The sequence below is a fragment of the Pimephales promelas genome, chromosome 22 (genome assembly GCF_988280905.1).
Source record: "Pimephales promelas chromosome 22, fPimPro1.hap1.1, whole genome shotgun sequence".
In the NCBI taxonomy this organism is placed as follows: Eukaryota; Metazoa; Chordata; class Actinopteri; order Cypriniformes; family Leuciscidae; genus Pimephales; species Pimephales promelas.
Genome location: NC_142790.1, coordinates 13344889 through 13360936, shown reverse-complemented (window position 1 = coordinate 13360936; position 16048 = coordinate 13344889). Strand labels below are relative to the sequence as shown.

The 16048-nt window shown below is 40.7% G+C and overlaps 1 protein-coding gene across 3 annotated transcripts in view; it reads right to left on the bottom strand.

Moving 5' to 3' along the window:
* Positions 1-13336, bottom strand: part of gpr158a (G protein-coupled receptor 158a) — a 148553-nt gene extending 135217 nt beyond the window's left edge. The window contains exons 1-2 of one of the 3 annotated variants that reach the window (XM_089125668.1): positions 13260-13336; positions 12980-13173 (exon numbers count right to left, since the gene is read on the bottom strand). Coding sequence is in view for 2 of the 3 variants with exons in the window: in XM_039666644.2 (XP_039522578.2) it covers positions 522-1366 (845 nt within the window). In the remaining variant the exon portion in view is untranslated. Of the gene's footprint in view, positions 1-521; positions 1934-12979; positions 13174-13259 lie in introns of those variants that run through there. The other 2 variants (XM_039666644.2, XM_039666645.2) reach the window with 2 other exon arrangements.
* Positions 13337-16048: the final 2712 nt, after the last annotated feature.

Sequence of the window (16048 nt, the reverse complement as noted above, 5' to 3'; positions counted from 1 at the left end):
TTGAAAATAAACAGGCCCGAAAATAAACCTCTTGCGGAAGCTGAAATGTGCTGAGAATAAACATCATGTCACGCGAACATGCTCGAGCTTGTTTACCTCAACTGATGTGTGAGTTGATCAATGTTTATACGTGAATAAAAACCTAAATCTGTTCATCATATAAAGTGATTGAAAATTTGGACCATACTGCTCATTTCATATGGATTAGTTCTGATCTCTTTATGAACGTTTTGTAACATCAAATGTCAGCCGCTTAGATGTCTATGAAGGGACAGAAAGCTATCAGATTTCATTAAAACGATTATCATTAGTGATCCAAAGATGAACGAAAGTCTTCAGAACAACATGAGGGTGAGTAATTAATGACAGAACTTTCATTTTTGGGTGAACTATTCTTTCCAAAAACAAGAAAAAAAGACTAATGCTATATTTATATTAACAGATTATGTGTGGAAACGGCACTGCATCGTGTAATACTTATAAACACAAGTACATCCATTGTTAAATGTTAACAAAGTTACCTGAAGTCTGGATTCCGGTTGGGTTTGAGGCCATAGAAGCCAGCAGACAGTGTCAAGAGCCATGTGGGAATGAAATTCCCATTCTCACACTCTAAATACGGAGCTGACCAGTGAATCTGAGTTTTGTCGGTAATATAACTTTCTCCATTGCGCACAGACGCGTCAAAAGAGGCAAAATCTTGACTCAGCACACGTTTTTGGAGATGGGTCTTCTTTTTATTTTTATGCTCATGGTACCACTCTGTATCTGTCGTTCTGTTTTTCAACATATGGTGGGCAGTGCTGGATAAATCCTGGAGAATGATCTCTCCACCTGCCCGTGTGGCCTGAAGGTAAACAGGTGGCCCGTCTGGAGGGAACTCGGCGCTCAAGGTGATCACTGCTCGATGGATCTTGAGGTCTCCCTCAAGGATACTCCTGACCAGAGCGTGGTACCACTCCATATCGCGTCTGGGGCTCTGATCTCTGGACCTGTTCGTTTGCAGGATCATGTTGAGGAAGTTTGTGGCGTGAAGGACCGTCTCCAGGACGCTGCGCATGGAGTGATTCGCGTCTCCGCGCGTCCTTCCCCGCAACACCCCCAGCTCATATCTCCTGGAGCAGTTGGCGTGCTTTAAGGTGGAGGAATCCCCCGTGTGCAGAAACGCAGTCACCACTCGGGGTACCTGCTCCTCAATCTTCTGCGCTAAACCCGAATGGGGCTTCCGGAGGTCCGCTTGCCCGTTGCTGTGCGTATTATAAATTAGCAGCTTTCCTTTTAGGTCCCAATCCTGTTCCGCATGTCTATAATTTGATCCTATAACAAATCCGACTTGCAAGAGTAACGATATCCAGATTATGGCCATATCCCTCAATCCCGCTCTTTTACCTCACCAGCTTCAGTTCACCAATTCTGATGCGAGAAATCACAGCTGGAATGGATCAAATCAGCACAGCATTTTCACCTGTGGATTTCCACGCATTTCTACCACTTGATTGCCGGCCTGAAGACATTTATTGTATTGGTAATCCCTTTTCCCTAAGGTGCATTGCTGTTGTTTGTGTAAGTGATGTTGTTTTGGTCTTGTATCTTCTTGAATGAGCGCAGCAGATGTGTAGGATCTCCGATGCTCACCTCCCAATATGATGCTGGACCACAACAGACGTGATCGAATGAGAGAAAAAAATCCTTTTTTTCGGAGGTAGGGAGTCAGTACTTCACACTTGGATGACAAACACACTCCGCCCTCTTTCCTTTACTCCAGTCTTAAAGCATGAGAACGGCAGAACCCATTTGCCACAACATCTAGTGATGCCCGATTCGCGAAGGGATCGTTTATTGAACCTGTTCGGATGTCGGATGTGTCGGGTTGCGAAGCGGCTGCATTGAATTACACTGTTCTAAAGAACCGATTCGGGGAAATGAGTCGGACTTCCCAACACTACTAACGTCCCGTCTTCTTCATCACCTTATAGGGTTTGGGAAAGTGCCCTTGATTGGTGTATGGCCATTTCTGCTGTCAGTCATTTGACGGAGGGCGTGTTTGTAAAACTAAAGGAGCTATCCAGTGCTGAAAGGGGAAAAAAAAGCAGGCACCCATTGTAAAACCACGATAAATCATATTAAGGTTTCAGGTTTCGGCAGAAATAGATGCTCGATGGGCAGGATCACATTTATAAAGGCTCTTCTATAAATGTCAACTCAAAGCGGTTTGAAAGACGCATTGCAATGAGACAAGCGTTGCTAGGTTATTTAATTATGAGCTCGTATTGGGAGGAAACAATAAAAACGGAACGTCGTGGTTGTTCATCACAATAAACAGAACGCGTTCTTGTTTTCCGTCTGCGCTGTTTTTTAATTGTTTGTCAATGACATGCGTCTGACGTCTTTCGCCGTTGTCTGTTAGCCTATTTCTATGCTTGTCTCGTTAAGACGCCCTCAACTGTTCAAAACGTGCTTTAAACCTCTGCGTTCGGTTTCATTCAGTTGCGTTACGCGTCTTTGGTAGCGTCGCGTCTCGTTGTAGCGTCTCACGCGAAGAGAGTCGCTTTTATTTATGCCGGGTCTTGAGATACTTGCGTGATTTCACATCACGTTGCGTTCCGTCTGCGCTTTATAATTTGGTCTTTGTATACATGCGTCAGACGGACCTTTGCGTCGCGTCTTGTTTTTACTTACAGCGCTGCGGTTTAAGACGCTGTATCAAGTTTTAAAGTTTCAAAACGCGTATGCGCTACGTTGCGTAAAAGCAAGAATGCGTCCTGTGTTGTTTTATATTCAAGCCAATGCTGTAATACCCCTCAAGCATTTATTCTTGAATTAAACATCTACAAGCTGAACAAAGCTGTTTGCTTCTAGGAGACATCCAGTGCGCAGCACTGCTTGTCGCTCACTGGGGGGAATACTGCAGTGAAGCGAACAGCACAGGATGAATGCGTGCGATTGCGTGAGGATGTGGATCATGGTGCAATATGAGTCATCATCGCCGCACGAGCGCTTAATCCAGATCTGTAAACAATGAGATGTTTAGAGCGGAATCTAAACTCGTGCGTCAGGGGCGCAAATGACTCAAGCGTCTAAAGGAACTGAAATGTCACACATATATAGCTATATAAAAACAATCGGTGATGCCATCACTGATTGCAGAGGTAGGCTACATGGGTCGAGCTTACCAAAGCTCCTAGAAATTCATGACTGAATCATATGAGCATAAATGGACATGTGCACATTAAACAAGATGACGATAATTTGGCGATGTTATAATATAGCCTGATCATACAGTACACTTATGTTATGAATTAGGAGACAGGGGATTGTGGTCATGTGGGAACTTGTCACAAGGGATATAGTAATTACACGTTTTTAGGTCGAAAGTCTTACAACATGCTTTATTTCTTTGGCAGTGTCATTAGATTATGGTTCTGAACACCTACATCACATTATTATAATTCGAAACAAAATGTGCAATATCATCTTACACTAAAAGAAACTGTAAAACTTCTAAGCTGTTGGGTAAATAAAGATTATATGCACTTGTTGTTTGAACATAAATGAACTATGTGGAAAGGTTCTCCTTATTTTTATTTCAAACTATTTGTTTGGTGTCTGTATTTTTGTATTAGCTGTTTGGTAATCAAATGTTTTGTATTTCATCATTTTAAATTCAGACTAAAAGCCAAACATCCCATAATATCCAATAAAACATATTTAAAATTCAGAGAGTACTTTTTAGATTATATTTCATATGACAACTTACTTCTTATGTGTGGAAGCATGTCTGTGTGTGTGTGTGTGTGTGTGTGTGTGTGTGTGTGTATATATATATGTCTATATTGTTTCCTGGCAATAATAGTGGGAATATTAATTGGATTTTTCTATATAAAAGCAAACAACCTTTAGTAACCTTTAAAAGTAAACCTACACCATGAAATATTCATTAAAGTAAAATGTGTGTTTGCATATTGGCTTGCAAATGCCTTTCAAATTTCTTGTATTGTTACAGATGTAGACTGTAGATTAAACAAGATGACGATAATCTGGCGATGTTATAATATAGCCTGATCATATAGTACACTTATGTTATGAATTAGGAGACAGGGGATTGTGGTCATGTGGGAACTTGTCACAAGGGATATAGTAATTACACGTTTTTAGGTCGAAAGTCTTACAACATGCGTTATTTCTTTGGCATTATTATAATTCGAAACAAAATGTGCAATATCATCTTACACTAAAAGAATATGTTCATATTCTGTTCAAAGAATAATCATTTGTTATTAACACTATGTTAATAACAAATGATTTTCAGGGGCTGTTTTGTGACCTGCTCAATAGTGGTGCTGTTGTTCAAAACTCGAGTGTCTGAGTCTCCCTTTCCCTTTGTTTCTTTGTCTTTTTTCAGGAGTTTATGGAATGTTATTCATATGCAGGCAGGAGGCAGGGAGAAGACAGGTGAGACCAGGGGTGACTGGAGAGTGTAGCCACTGGAGGGTTGTGTCAGACCCAGAACCTGATTACATATATTTGGCAGCCATGCTGGTAATGGACATATCCATTTGTGTAACATCTGCTTAATAAACAGTTTATATAATTGATTAAATGTGTACATTTTTAAACACATTTTTGAACTAAATATCCCATTTACTCACATCCCTCACAGCCCCATCAGTAAGGATCCAGTACCCCTTCAAGATACACCTTCAGGAGAGGCTGAGAGAACGGCCATCTCTAGGTCCAAAGGCAGACACAAAAGCTCAATGGCACCAGGTTTTAAATAAAACAGAAGAAAGTTTATTTTAAAAAATTGTGGGACATAAATACACAGAGGCTTCTCACAAGGGGAAAAGGCCAAAATTAAAAGACAACCTCCATTACCCGACTCCCAATCAAAACACTTGCGAAAACGGGTTCAAAAACAAAAATCATCCACCTCCCTAAAAATGATACCACAATTAAATGGTCAAGTTAACAAGTCAACTTAATGTCTCACATACACAAGAGTTTGCTGAAGCACACACAGCTTTTCAATTTTTACCTGACACTATAGGCAAAGCAACATACACAACAAGATAAACAACAATCACTAGGACCAGAAGATGATCAATGTGGAAAGCCTCAGTCTTTCTCCTCTGCCTAGAGTTCTCTGGGGCTGATTCCGAAATTACCCCCCATTCCCTCAAATAGGGTATTTGAGGGGACAGCCATTTGTAGTGGTGTCCGATACCATTGTGGACATTATTGAGTGCACTCATTCTATCCCGTATTGCACCACAATAATGGCAGTCCACATTCACTCGCTTGTTTTCATTCACTCCTTCAAGTGAACTTTATTAGTGGACTAACATAGAGAACAGTGATTGAGGGGTGTCCAAACTCAGTCCTGGAGGGCCACTGTCCTGCAGAGTTTAGATCCAACTTGCCTCAACACACCTGCTTGTAAGGTTTTAGCATGCCTAATGACCTTCAACAGCTAATCAAGACCTTGATTGGTTGTTTCAGGTGTGTTTAGTTGGGGTTGGACCGAAACTCTGCAGGACAGTGGCCCTCCCGAACTGAGTTTGGACACCCCTTATAGGATTCAGGCTATGTTTACACGGAAACGATTCTGAAGAGAAAACGCAAAAGTGGCGTTGCGTCATCACTTTTTATTCTGCGTTTAGACGAGCGTTTTGTGTGGGAAATCCGCGTGCAAATGGTGACGCAAAAGTGTGTGAAATTCAATGTCGTATGCATACTAGGAGTGCATACTACAACAACACCAAGTCCACACGCCTGTGTACAACCTTCACTGTCGAGCAGACTTTGGCGTTTTTACCGTTTACACGGGAACGCGGCGGAGGAGCGTTTTTAAGATTTTCACTCTGGAGGGTGGTTTCACTTTTTTGCGTTTTCAAGCCTCAAAAACGCTGTCGCCGTGTAAACGAAAGGCACATCCGATAAAATATTTTTACGTTTTCACCCGCGAGTGTTCTCGTGTAAACAGGGCCTCAGCCTGGGTTTCTTTGTACTCCACCTAACGACCTGGGACTGGAATCAGGTGGAACTCATGATCTCGTCAAGTGCACCGTAGGAGGAGCAACAGTTACAAACTCATTCCAAAGGGAGTTATTCTCAATATCAATGCTCCCTGTTTCTGAAGTCCCTCAAACGCCTTGATTGTAGTCTTGAGGTTTCTTCTGGGAACAAATATCTCAAAATGTTCTTCATTTAAATAATTCCTGCCCAAGGCATACGCAAAATAAGGGACGAGGCCTGGTTGAGTTAGCGTTAGAAGTTTGTTGAAACTTGTGGCTATAGGGGTGTGACATTTCTGAAACACTCTCAAAGGAATTGGCCATTAACAACACACTGATCCAACGAACCAATCAGAGCAGACTGCGCTTTTCTATCCTATTCTTTTCTATTCATTTTCTATCCTAGTTTTGAGCCTAGCTCAAAATCCTCGGTTTTTGTGGGCGTCTCCCATTGAAGACTTGGAAGTAAACGCCCACTGTTGTGTGTGGATAACAGTTTTGCATATTGTAATGAGTTTCAACTTACTTGTCAGTGCATGTGGGGGAAATTGTTTTGAAAACTTCCAATGTTGAAAAATTGTAACTGGAATGATTCGCCCATACATGTTCGACCCAGAGTCCGATCCCGAATCACAGGGCAATGAACCAACAACACCTCAAATACAACGGATACTTCAGCCTGTGACAGCGTGGTAAGCTATTGTTAATTGTTTATGCTACTTCTAATGTATCTTATTGCTCGGTAGCTCGATCCGGTTTGTCATCACGTGGTAGGCCTATGTTATTTAGCTATGCATGTTATAACATTCCCAGCTTCTTTGCACTTGTCAAGCTATATTTCAAAAGGGGGTAACTGTGTGCAATGCTCAATTGGGCTCAGATGAAAATATCTAAAATAAACTCTTCCACAAACAAGCGCAGTGTTTCTTTCTTCATAGTTAAAGCTTTACTCATTCATTATCCCACATACCTGAAATGTCACAAAACATACACCTGTATACAGAGATCAATTGAGTAGTTTCAGTCATGCACACAAGTATATGCATATGGGTGAATCGAAATGTCTAACACAGTCCTCTGATGTTCACAATGTCCAATAGCTCAGAAGATGAAAGAAAGAAAGATCTGTAGTTTCAACATAGGTGCAAAGGTGGGTTGTGACAACATAGGAGGTTATCCAATGCTTACTTGTTTGGTGAGTTAGTCTACTAATCAAACGAATCAGAAAAGTACTTCAGTAGTATAAGCATAGTGTTTGGTCAGGACCGCTTAGCAGTATCCAAGCAATTGCTACATCCCAAACCAATCCTCTACAAGAAAAACATCAACACATCAATTACACTAAATAGATTCACCATCAGTTCACCCAAACAATCAAACTTATGTTTGAGCAGGAAACAAACAGTTTCTCAAACAGGATTGGAAAATAGTTAATAAAAAAACATGAGGCAGCATCAAACAGACTTTAATCTCACTTACTCTACTGCTTTCTGTTTTATCCCATTTAATTTGCCCTCTTTCATCCCTCTAGTGGCTAGGAAGAAAATAGCACCCACAATTGTAATGAAAGAAACCATGTAACAGGCGGTGACTGTTACATATCCGTCCCCTCATGTTAGCACTGTTCCTATATTGCCAAAATAAGGTTTCAAATCTTGTACATGGAAAGAATCTACCTGCTCTCGCTGTTTAATAAATGATATTGAGTAGTTAACAGGGCCAAGACATTTAACCACTTTAGCAGAACCTTTCCATTTGGCAGCCAGTTTAGCCATAAAACCGTCATCAGCACGTGACAGAGGATGTGTACGAACCCACACTAAGTCTCCCATTTGAAAGTGAGTTTGTCTCCTCCGAAGATTATAGTACTTGCGTTGTTTACTCTGGGCCCTCTCAACATTCCTTTGTAAATGATACAGTCCGAATCATTTCTTCTGACTTCTCGAGGATAGGGTAGGCCAGATTGTTTGGGTCAAGGGGTCTCAGAATAGCTCTCACCAGAGGTCCCTAAGTACTAAGTAAGCCCCATCTGGTGAAAATTTCTTCCACCAGAATACATGAAATATGCGGAGCTTTAGCCACTCTTAATGGAAACAATTTCACCCATTTTGAGCAGCAGTCCCCTACTACGAGGAGATGTTCGTTCTGCTTCTGACTTCTTGGGAACGGCCCCATGAGGTCAAAACCCAGCATATGCCCAGGTTCCACTACCGGGGTCGACTGCATATGGCCAGCCAATTTTGAAACCGTCGGTTTGTACTTTTGACATACCTGGCATTCCTTGCAATGCTTCCATACATCAGGCCGTATCGTTGGCCAGTAGCATACATCCACTAGTCTCAACAACGTCTTGAGTCTGCTGAGATGTCCACTTAATGGATTGTCATGAGTATATTTCAGAAATTCAGCTCTTAAAGAAGTAGGAATGACTGATTGATTGCTTGATTGAAAACTTTATTGAACAACAATCAACATGAAGTGTTCAAAAGGATAAAAACACAAGAAAGCCCAAGGGCTTGTTTCCATTGTGGTCCTTCAGACCAGTTGAAGTTTTTCTCCATCTGGTCCTTGAGATAGACTTCGGAAAAGAAAACCATTCTTCGTAACATAAGCTGCTTTCTGACCAAGTAGTTATAGGAACTGTCCACTTCCAAACAGTTGTAAGAACTACTCTCCCCCAAACTCGGTTTTACTGCTTGCGTTCGCACTGGCCAAGTGGCTATAGGAACTGGTAGGACGCAAGCACGGCGACGGTCTTACAACAAACCAGCATGGAGGAGGATATTGCAATGTTCCTAGTTCCTGTTCGCCTTGCCGGGACCTTAATAACAGAGAACGAACGGCTGCGTTTAAAGATTATGCTTGAGTTCTGTACAGAGAAACACAGAAGACGAAGGCTCCAGCGTAATATGATATTAAGTAATATGATGGACGAAGATAAAAGAGCAGAGCGCAGGAGGCAAACAAAACGACGGGTAAGTTAGGTATTATTAGCAATCAGCTGGTTGAATGCGTTATGTTTATCTTAATCTTCGTTGTAATGTTTTTCAAAAACACACAGCGTATGGCAGACAGCGTGCTACAAGTTCCGTGTTGACAGTAGGCATGACTTTTAAGTTGTTGAACCAATCAACGTAGACCTAGGGAAAGGGAACAAAAAAAAAGTCCTCGCTCTAGACTAGGTACTGAAAGAGTTATAGGAACTACGGTCTGAGGAACTAAAAAAATCCCCAATTAGGCCGGTCGGAACACGAGAAAAAAAGGGTTATAGGAACGTTAGGTTCTAGGAACTGCAAAAGTCCCTCCAGTCGGAAAGCGGCTATAGTGTATATGATTAGGGTCCGTAACAGCGGTTGATTGTACTTCAGCCATAAGATCTTGAATTTCTGCTTCCTCTTGTTGGGCTTTGGCAATATCGGACCATTCAATGGGAAAAGTTGTGAAGGCATTTGAAGAATCCTTAGGTTTTGACGGAGTGAGTAGATGGAGTAATGAGGATTCAGTGAAACTACGGGAAAGGGTGTCTGCAACAATATTACATTGTCCTTTTCTGTACTTGACAGTGAAATCAAACTTTTGCAGACGAATGCCCCAGCGTATCAATCGAGATGAAGGTTTTGGATGGTTGAAGACCCATGTAAAAGCCGCATGATCTGTGATCACTTCAAATGGTCGTCCCTCTAGGTAAGGTCTCCATTTTTCCACTGCCCATACCACAGCACAACATTCCTTGTCCGAAACGGAGTATGACTTCTCAGCTCCTCTTAAAAGACGTGAAGCACAGGCCACTACATGTTCCACTCCCTCAATGTCCTGGGTCAGGACAGCTCTGACTCCAAATCGCTCGCATCGGTCTGAACTTTGAATGGTTTACTCAAGTCAGGGGCAATGTGGATTGGTGCGCTAATCAACTCACCCTTAATCAACTCAAAGGAATTGTGACATTCTTCTGTCCACATCCAAGTAGCTCCTTTCTTTTTAAATGCATGCAATGCTGCAACCTTCTCTGAGAAATTTGGAACAAATCTGTGGTACCAACCTGCCATACCCAGAAATCATTGCACTTCCTTCAGAGACTTTGGTACAGGAAAATGGTTAATAGCATTGACCTTGTCTTGATCAGTTTTTATTCCTTTAACGGAAATCACGTCCAAAAAATTTCAATGACTTCTGCATCAGGTTGCATTTTTGAAGATTTTAAAAGTTAAACCTGCCTTGTGCAAGCACTGGAACACTTCTCTCAACTGGATAAGATGCTCTTGCTCAGATTGCGGGTACACTACAATATCGTCAATGTACACAAAACAGTTTTTTTCCTTTCTGCTCCTTCAATACAAACTCCGTAAGGCGTTGGAATGAGGCTGCCGAGTTTTTAAGGTCAAAAGGTAATTGTAAAAATTCATATAGTCCTGATTGTGTCACAAACGCAGTTTATGAATGCTGTCAAGGTCCATCTCCACTTGCCAATATCCACTTTTAAGATCGAGGGTACTGAAACATGCCGCTCTGTGCATTGACTCAAGGATGCCATGGATCTGAGGCATAGGATACCCATCTAGATATGTCTTGGCGTTGAGCCCTCTGAAATCAATACAAAATCTTTGGCCACCATCTTTCTTTGGGACTAATACTACAGGAGCAGCCCAAGGAGAAAATGAAGTACGGATGATCTTCTTATCCACCATCGACTTTATGTCCTGATCAATGAAGGCTTGTTATTCTTGTGACAAACAGTAAGCTCTCTTACGAACAGGTACCTTGTTGGTAGTGATGATACGATGTTTAACTACCTTGGCATGTCCCATTTCACTTGTGCAGACAGTCGGCCATTCTTGGAGTATATTATGAAGTTGTGACTGGTATAGGGAATTTGTATCAGCGTTGGTGACCAGCTGTTGAATAGTGCCTGGTTTCTGTAATTTCGTCTCGAATAGGTAATGCACTTAACAGTGACAGCAATGCTTCGTTAGCAGGAGGAGTCAAGAATGAAAATGTTTCTTCTTGATAATCACTGGTAGCAAAGTATACAGAGCATTACCAATATCCAAGTTAATTCTAGTGACTACCAGGAAATCCAAACCTAGCACCATGGGTATTGTTAGATCCTCATCTTTCATTACAAACAGTTCAACTTCATACCTTCATACCTCCACACTCCCATTGCAGGCAATACTTGACCATTGGCTTGACTGAAAGTTTGCCCACGGCTTGATTTTAGCTGTTCTTGATGTCCCAGCTGTCTCCAACATGACTCCTGTATCAGAGTTAGGGAGCTTCCAGTATCCACCAGAGCTTGCAAGTATCTTCCTCTGACCAAGAGGGGTAACGTCAGAGTCTTTAAGTGAGATTCTCTTTTCAAAGGTTGCAGAATGCGGGATGAAGAAGGGTTTGATTTGGGAAGAGAATCTCGTTCAAATGGGGACTTTCTCTTCTGGGTCTCGGCATTAACCTGGCTCCAATATGGTTTCCCTTCCTCAAAATCTCTCTCAATTTGTGTACCAGTTCGCACCAACTCACTCACTTCCATCACAGTTCCTCTCAATAAACTGGCAAGTCTGGGGTTACAATTTCTCAAAATGCCCTGAACAATCTCTCTTTCCATCATCTCTTTCTTCCATCTTAGACAAAGGACTCGGTAGTGATAAGAAAAATCACAAATGGATTCTACTGAACCTTGTTTCCTTTCTAAAAGATGTTTTGTGGCCTCTGCTTCATAATCATCTCTAAGGAAATCATGCAAAAATTCTTGCTTAAATTGTTCCCATGTAATCACATGTCTTTTCTCCGCCAACCACCAGTCCTTAGCCGTACCCTTTAGTACTGAAGTAAGGGAGGCTAGAATTTCGGAATCACTGAGAGGTCTAATAGCAAAATACTCCTCACATCGTTCTACGAAAGAGAAAGGATCATCAGAATCAAATTGTGGAAATTCAGGTTTTACAGGCGGACGATAGAATACATCATTAAAATTGTCTGGTAGGGTGGAAATTTGGAGAGGTCTTCCATGGTAATCTGATCTAGTCAATGGATGACCAACTGGAGTAGACATTACATGAGCATAACTTTTAAGTTTGACCTCAATTTGAGCATCTCTTCTCTTCAGACAATCGACATTCCCAAATCTTGAAAGCTTAACTCCATGCTCTGCTTAACTCTCCCACATTCCCTTTCAATTTTGTTATTGATTTTTTCCTCCAAGTACTTACACTGGTTGCTAAACTTAGCTTGTGATCAACATAGACTTAACTTTTGCAGGCAAGTTTTTACCTCACTCTCTAGAACTCACTTTCTCAGACTAACTCGCTCTGTCAGTCCATGATTAAACTGGTCTGTGAGATATAAAACAGGAAGTGCATCATCTGGAGGAGGAGGAGGAAGATGAATGTCAGTTTTATCACTGCATTCATTATCATTGTCTGAATCCAGATACAGTTCACTAAAATTGTTTATAAGATCTCTTAGGGGAGGTGGGTCTCTTCTATTCAGAAATGAACCAGCTGTGAAATCAACAGGGGGTTCGTACTCATCCTCTGCACCATGAGATGCTATAGACATTTCTATTACCCAATGCAAGCCTCAAACCATGAACCTTTCACATTAATATGCAACACAATGTCCCCGTACGGGCCACCAATCTATAACATTCCCAGCTTCTTTGCACTGGTCAAGCTACATTTCAAAAGGGGGCAACTGTGTGCAATGCTCAATTGGGCTCAGATGAAAATATCTAAAACAAACTCTACCACAAACAAGCGCAGTGTTTCTTTCTTCATATAGTCAAAGCTTTACTCATTCATTATCCCACATACCCGAAATGTCACAGAACATACACCTGTATACAGAGATCAATTGAGTAGTTTCAGTCATGCACAAGTATATGCATATGGGTGAATCGAAATGTCTAACACAGTCCTCTGATGTTCACAATGTCCAATAGCTCAGAAGATGAAAAATGTCAGGGTTACCTTTAGTTTGAACATAGGTGCAAAGGTGGGTTGTAACGACAAAGGAGGTTGTCCAATGCTTAGTTGTTTAGTGAGTTGTTAGTCTCATCAAACGAATCAGAAAAGTACTTCAGTAGTATAAGCATAGTGTTTGGTCAGCACCACTTAGCAGTATCCACAGTTGATGAGCAATTGGTACATCCCAAACCAATCCTCTACAAGAAAAACATCAACACATCAATTACACTAATAGATTCACCGTCAGTTCACCCAAACATTTCACACAAACAATCAAACTTACGTTTTAGCAGGAAACAAACAGTTTCTCAAACAGGATTGGAAAATAGTTAGTAAACAACCATGACTTCAATCTCACTTACTCTACTGCTTCCTGTTTTATCCCATATAATGTGCCCTCTTTCATCCCTCTAGTGGCTAGGAAGAAAATAGCACCCACAATTGTAATGAAAGAAACCCTGTGACAGGCAGTGACTGTTACAGTGGAAAGTGCGAATCGGTGGGTGGGGCTAATGGCCGTGTTGAAGTAGGCGTTGATCTTCGTTTGCTGATCCTGGTGTCAAATGCTTTTATTGGACTAACACGGAATTTTTCAGTTCCGAAACTTACAGGATATTCTTATAATATGATGACTTCTTAGATGTCAAAAGCTCAAGGAAAATTTGATTTCTCAGTTCATCACCCCTTTAATAACCTGTCCAAATACCCACATTTGTGGTCTTTGCACTTCACCACTTGTCTACTTACATGATGTATTTATTTGGCCCAAGTGTTCAAATGGCAGAATGGCAGATATACTTTTGTTTACCTGATGGGATACACTTATAGTTTGCAAGTACACACAAAATGCAAGTATTTACAGAGCTTTTATTATTTTCAATACTTTGCATTTTAAAATAAACTTCTAAATGTCTGTTCAGTAGTCGCTAAGTGACATAAGACACAGTTTTAATTGTGATGTTTCTAATTAAGTGATAAAAAGGACTTGCAAATGTTGTACAAAATACACATTCCCTACTCATCTTTGCACCAATAAAATGTGCAAAACTTTATGTTGTATTACCAAATTGGCGAGCGCAACTTGCTTTTAAAGGGAATGGGAGATGAGACTTCAGATTGATTGGTTTATTGCATGTTACGTCCAAAACACACCCATTACTCATTAAGAGAATAGGGAGGGGCAACCCTTTTAGACAATGCGCCATGCGTGCAGACCATTTTTCCCGTTGTTAAAGGGATACTTCAGGATTTAGCATTAAGCTTTGTATTAGTAGAAAACCTGTAGTACCCCTGAGATGAGAGATTTATGTATTTTTTCTCTGGAAAAAATCCTCAGATTACGTAAACATAGTCATTTTGCGTCATCTGAGGATTTTTTGGCCAGAGGCTAAAGACTACAGTCAGTGGTAGGGGCTGTCCCGCATGTTCTCAACCCAGAGGGTGTAATCACACTCACACAATGTACACATGAAGAGTTCAGATGCAAAAGCCTCTAAATGCCATTTGAAATTTTCTTCTTTAATGATGATTTTTATCAAACTTGTATATTTAAGTTCAGTAATTTCACTTAAATGGCAATGATAATTACCTATTAATTGTTATTTAAGTGAAATTACTGAACTTAAATATACAAGTTTGATAAAAATCATCATTAAAGAAGAAAATTTCAAATGGCATTTAGAGGCTTTTGCATCTGAACTCTTCACATAGCGTCAGCCATCTTTTTTGAAAGCTAAGCTATCAGGCTCTTGTTCTGTGGAGAAAGCTGAGTAGTAGGGGTTACCATCCTCTTTTTCCCAGACCATCGATGTCCAGGATTCAGCTTTTGTTTTCTGTTGTCGCCATTCATTGTTTACATGTACCACCTTTTGTTTCAATCTTACTGAATTCATTCCGATTGGTGAATTTGAATGTAGTGTTTACATGAATGCTAAACAAGTGATTGGTTGATGTGCGTTTTAAAGTTGCTAAGAAAATTCCCACTCCTCCGTGAGAGATACGAGACCGGTGCGTATCACAGCTGTCGCTCATCGGTAATCACGCCACCGGCCTCGCGTCGTTCTCCCGTGGCCCTCACTCGTCCTGCTCGCCATAGTATATGTAATGAATATAGAACGCAAAAGCTGAATCCCGGACATTTTGGGCAATCTTGAAACACATTTTTGGGCAGACTCATCACGGAGACTTGTTTGCAGCGAAGCAAGTGCATTCTGAGAGTTGTTGTCTTTCGTCCATTTAAGCCAAAAATACATTTTCTGGCTTTTCTCAGTCTAAAGCTCCAAATTCAAAAATAATTTCACATTTCTTCTACATAAATGACCCATTTTAAATACACATTCATCTTTCCAGAGGTGAAGTATCCCTTTAAACTAGCCCTGCGCTTAAGACCATGTGCTTAGATCTTTAAAATAGGGCCCTTGGACTTTTCTGTCAGTAAAAGTCAAGGACACTGAAGTGCAATTTTAAGTATATATCTGAGAAGTACATAAAGAATATTTCTTACAGCTACACAAAAATAGGCTGAAATTATGCTTTCTTATTTTTAGTTTAAAAGTTGCTGTTGGCAAGGAAAAGAGAGAGTGCCCAGCGGACATAGCTAAAAGGCAGATGCAGTAGCTGCCTTTTTATAGTCACACCTTCTAAAGCAATCACTCGCTCTATTGATAAAGAGTTAACATTGGTTATCACACTCTATAAACTTCCAACAGTTACATTATCTTTATTGTGTGTGATGCTAAAGTACATTCAACTTTCATTCACACCAATGGCCTGGGTTATACAATTATTTTCTCCAAATTCTATAATTTAAAATAAATTCCTTGTGGAAATTGAACAAGAAAAATAATCCAGATTCATACTCTATAAAATCTGAGAATAATCTATGCACTGAACAATCTAAACACTGCCGGTTAAATTCACAAAACATGCATGGTTTTGTAACATGACCTGATTCACATTCACCTTTTTCGTTTAAAACTGAATATTTTTAGCACCACTCTCAGGACATTTCACATTGAAACACATTGAAACTGTAGGATGACAATACAAATGGGTTTTATACTTCATGTTGCT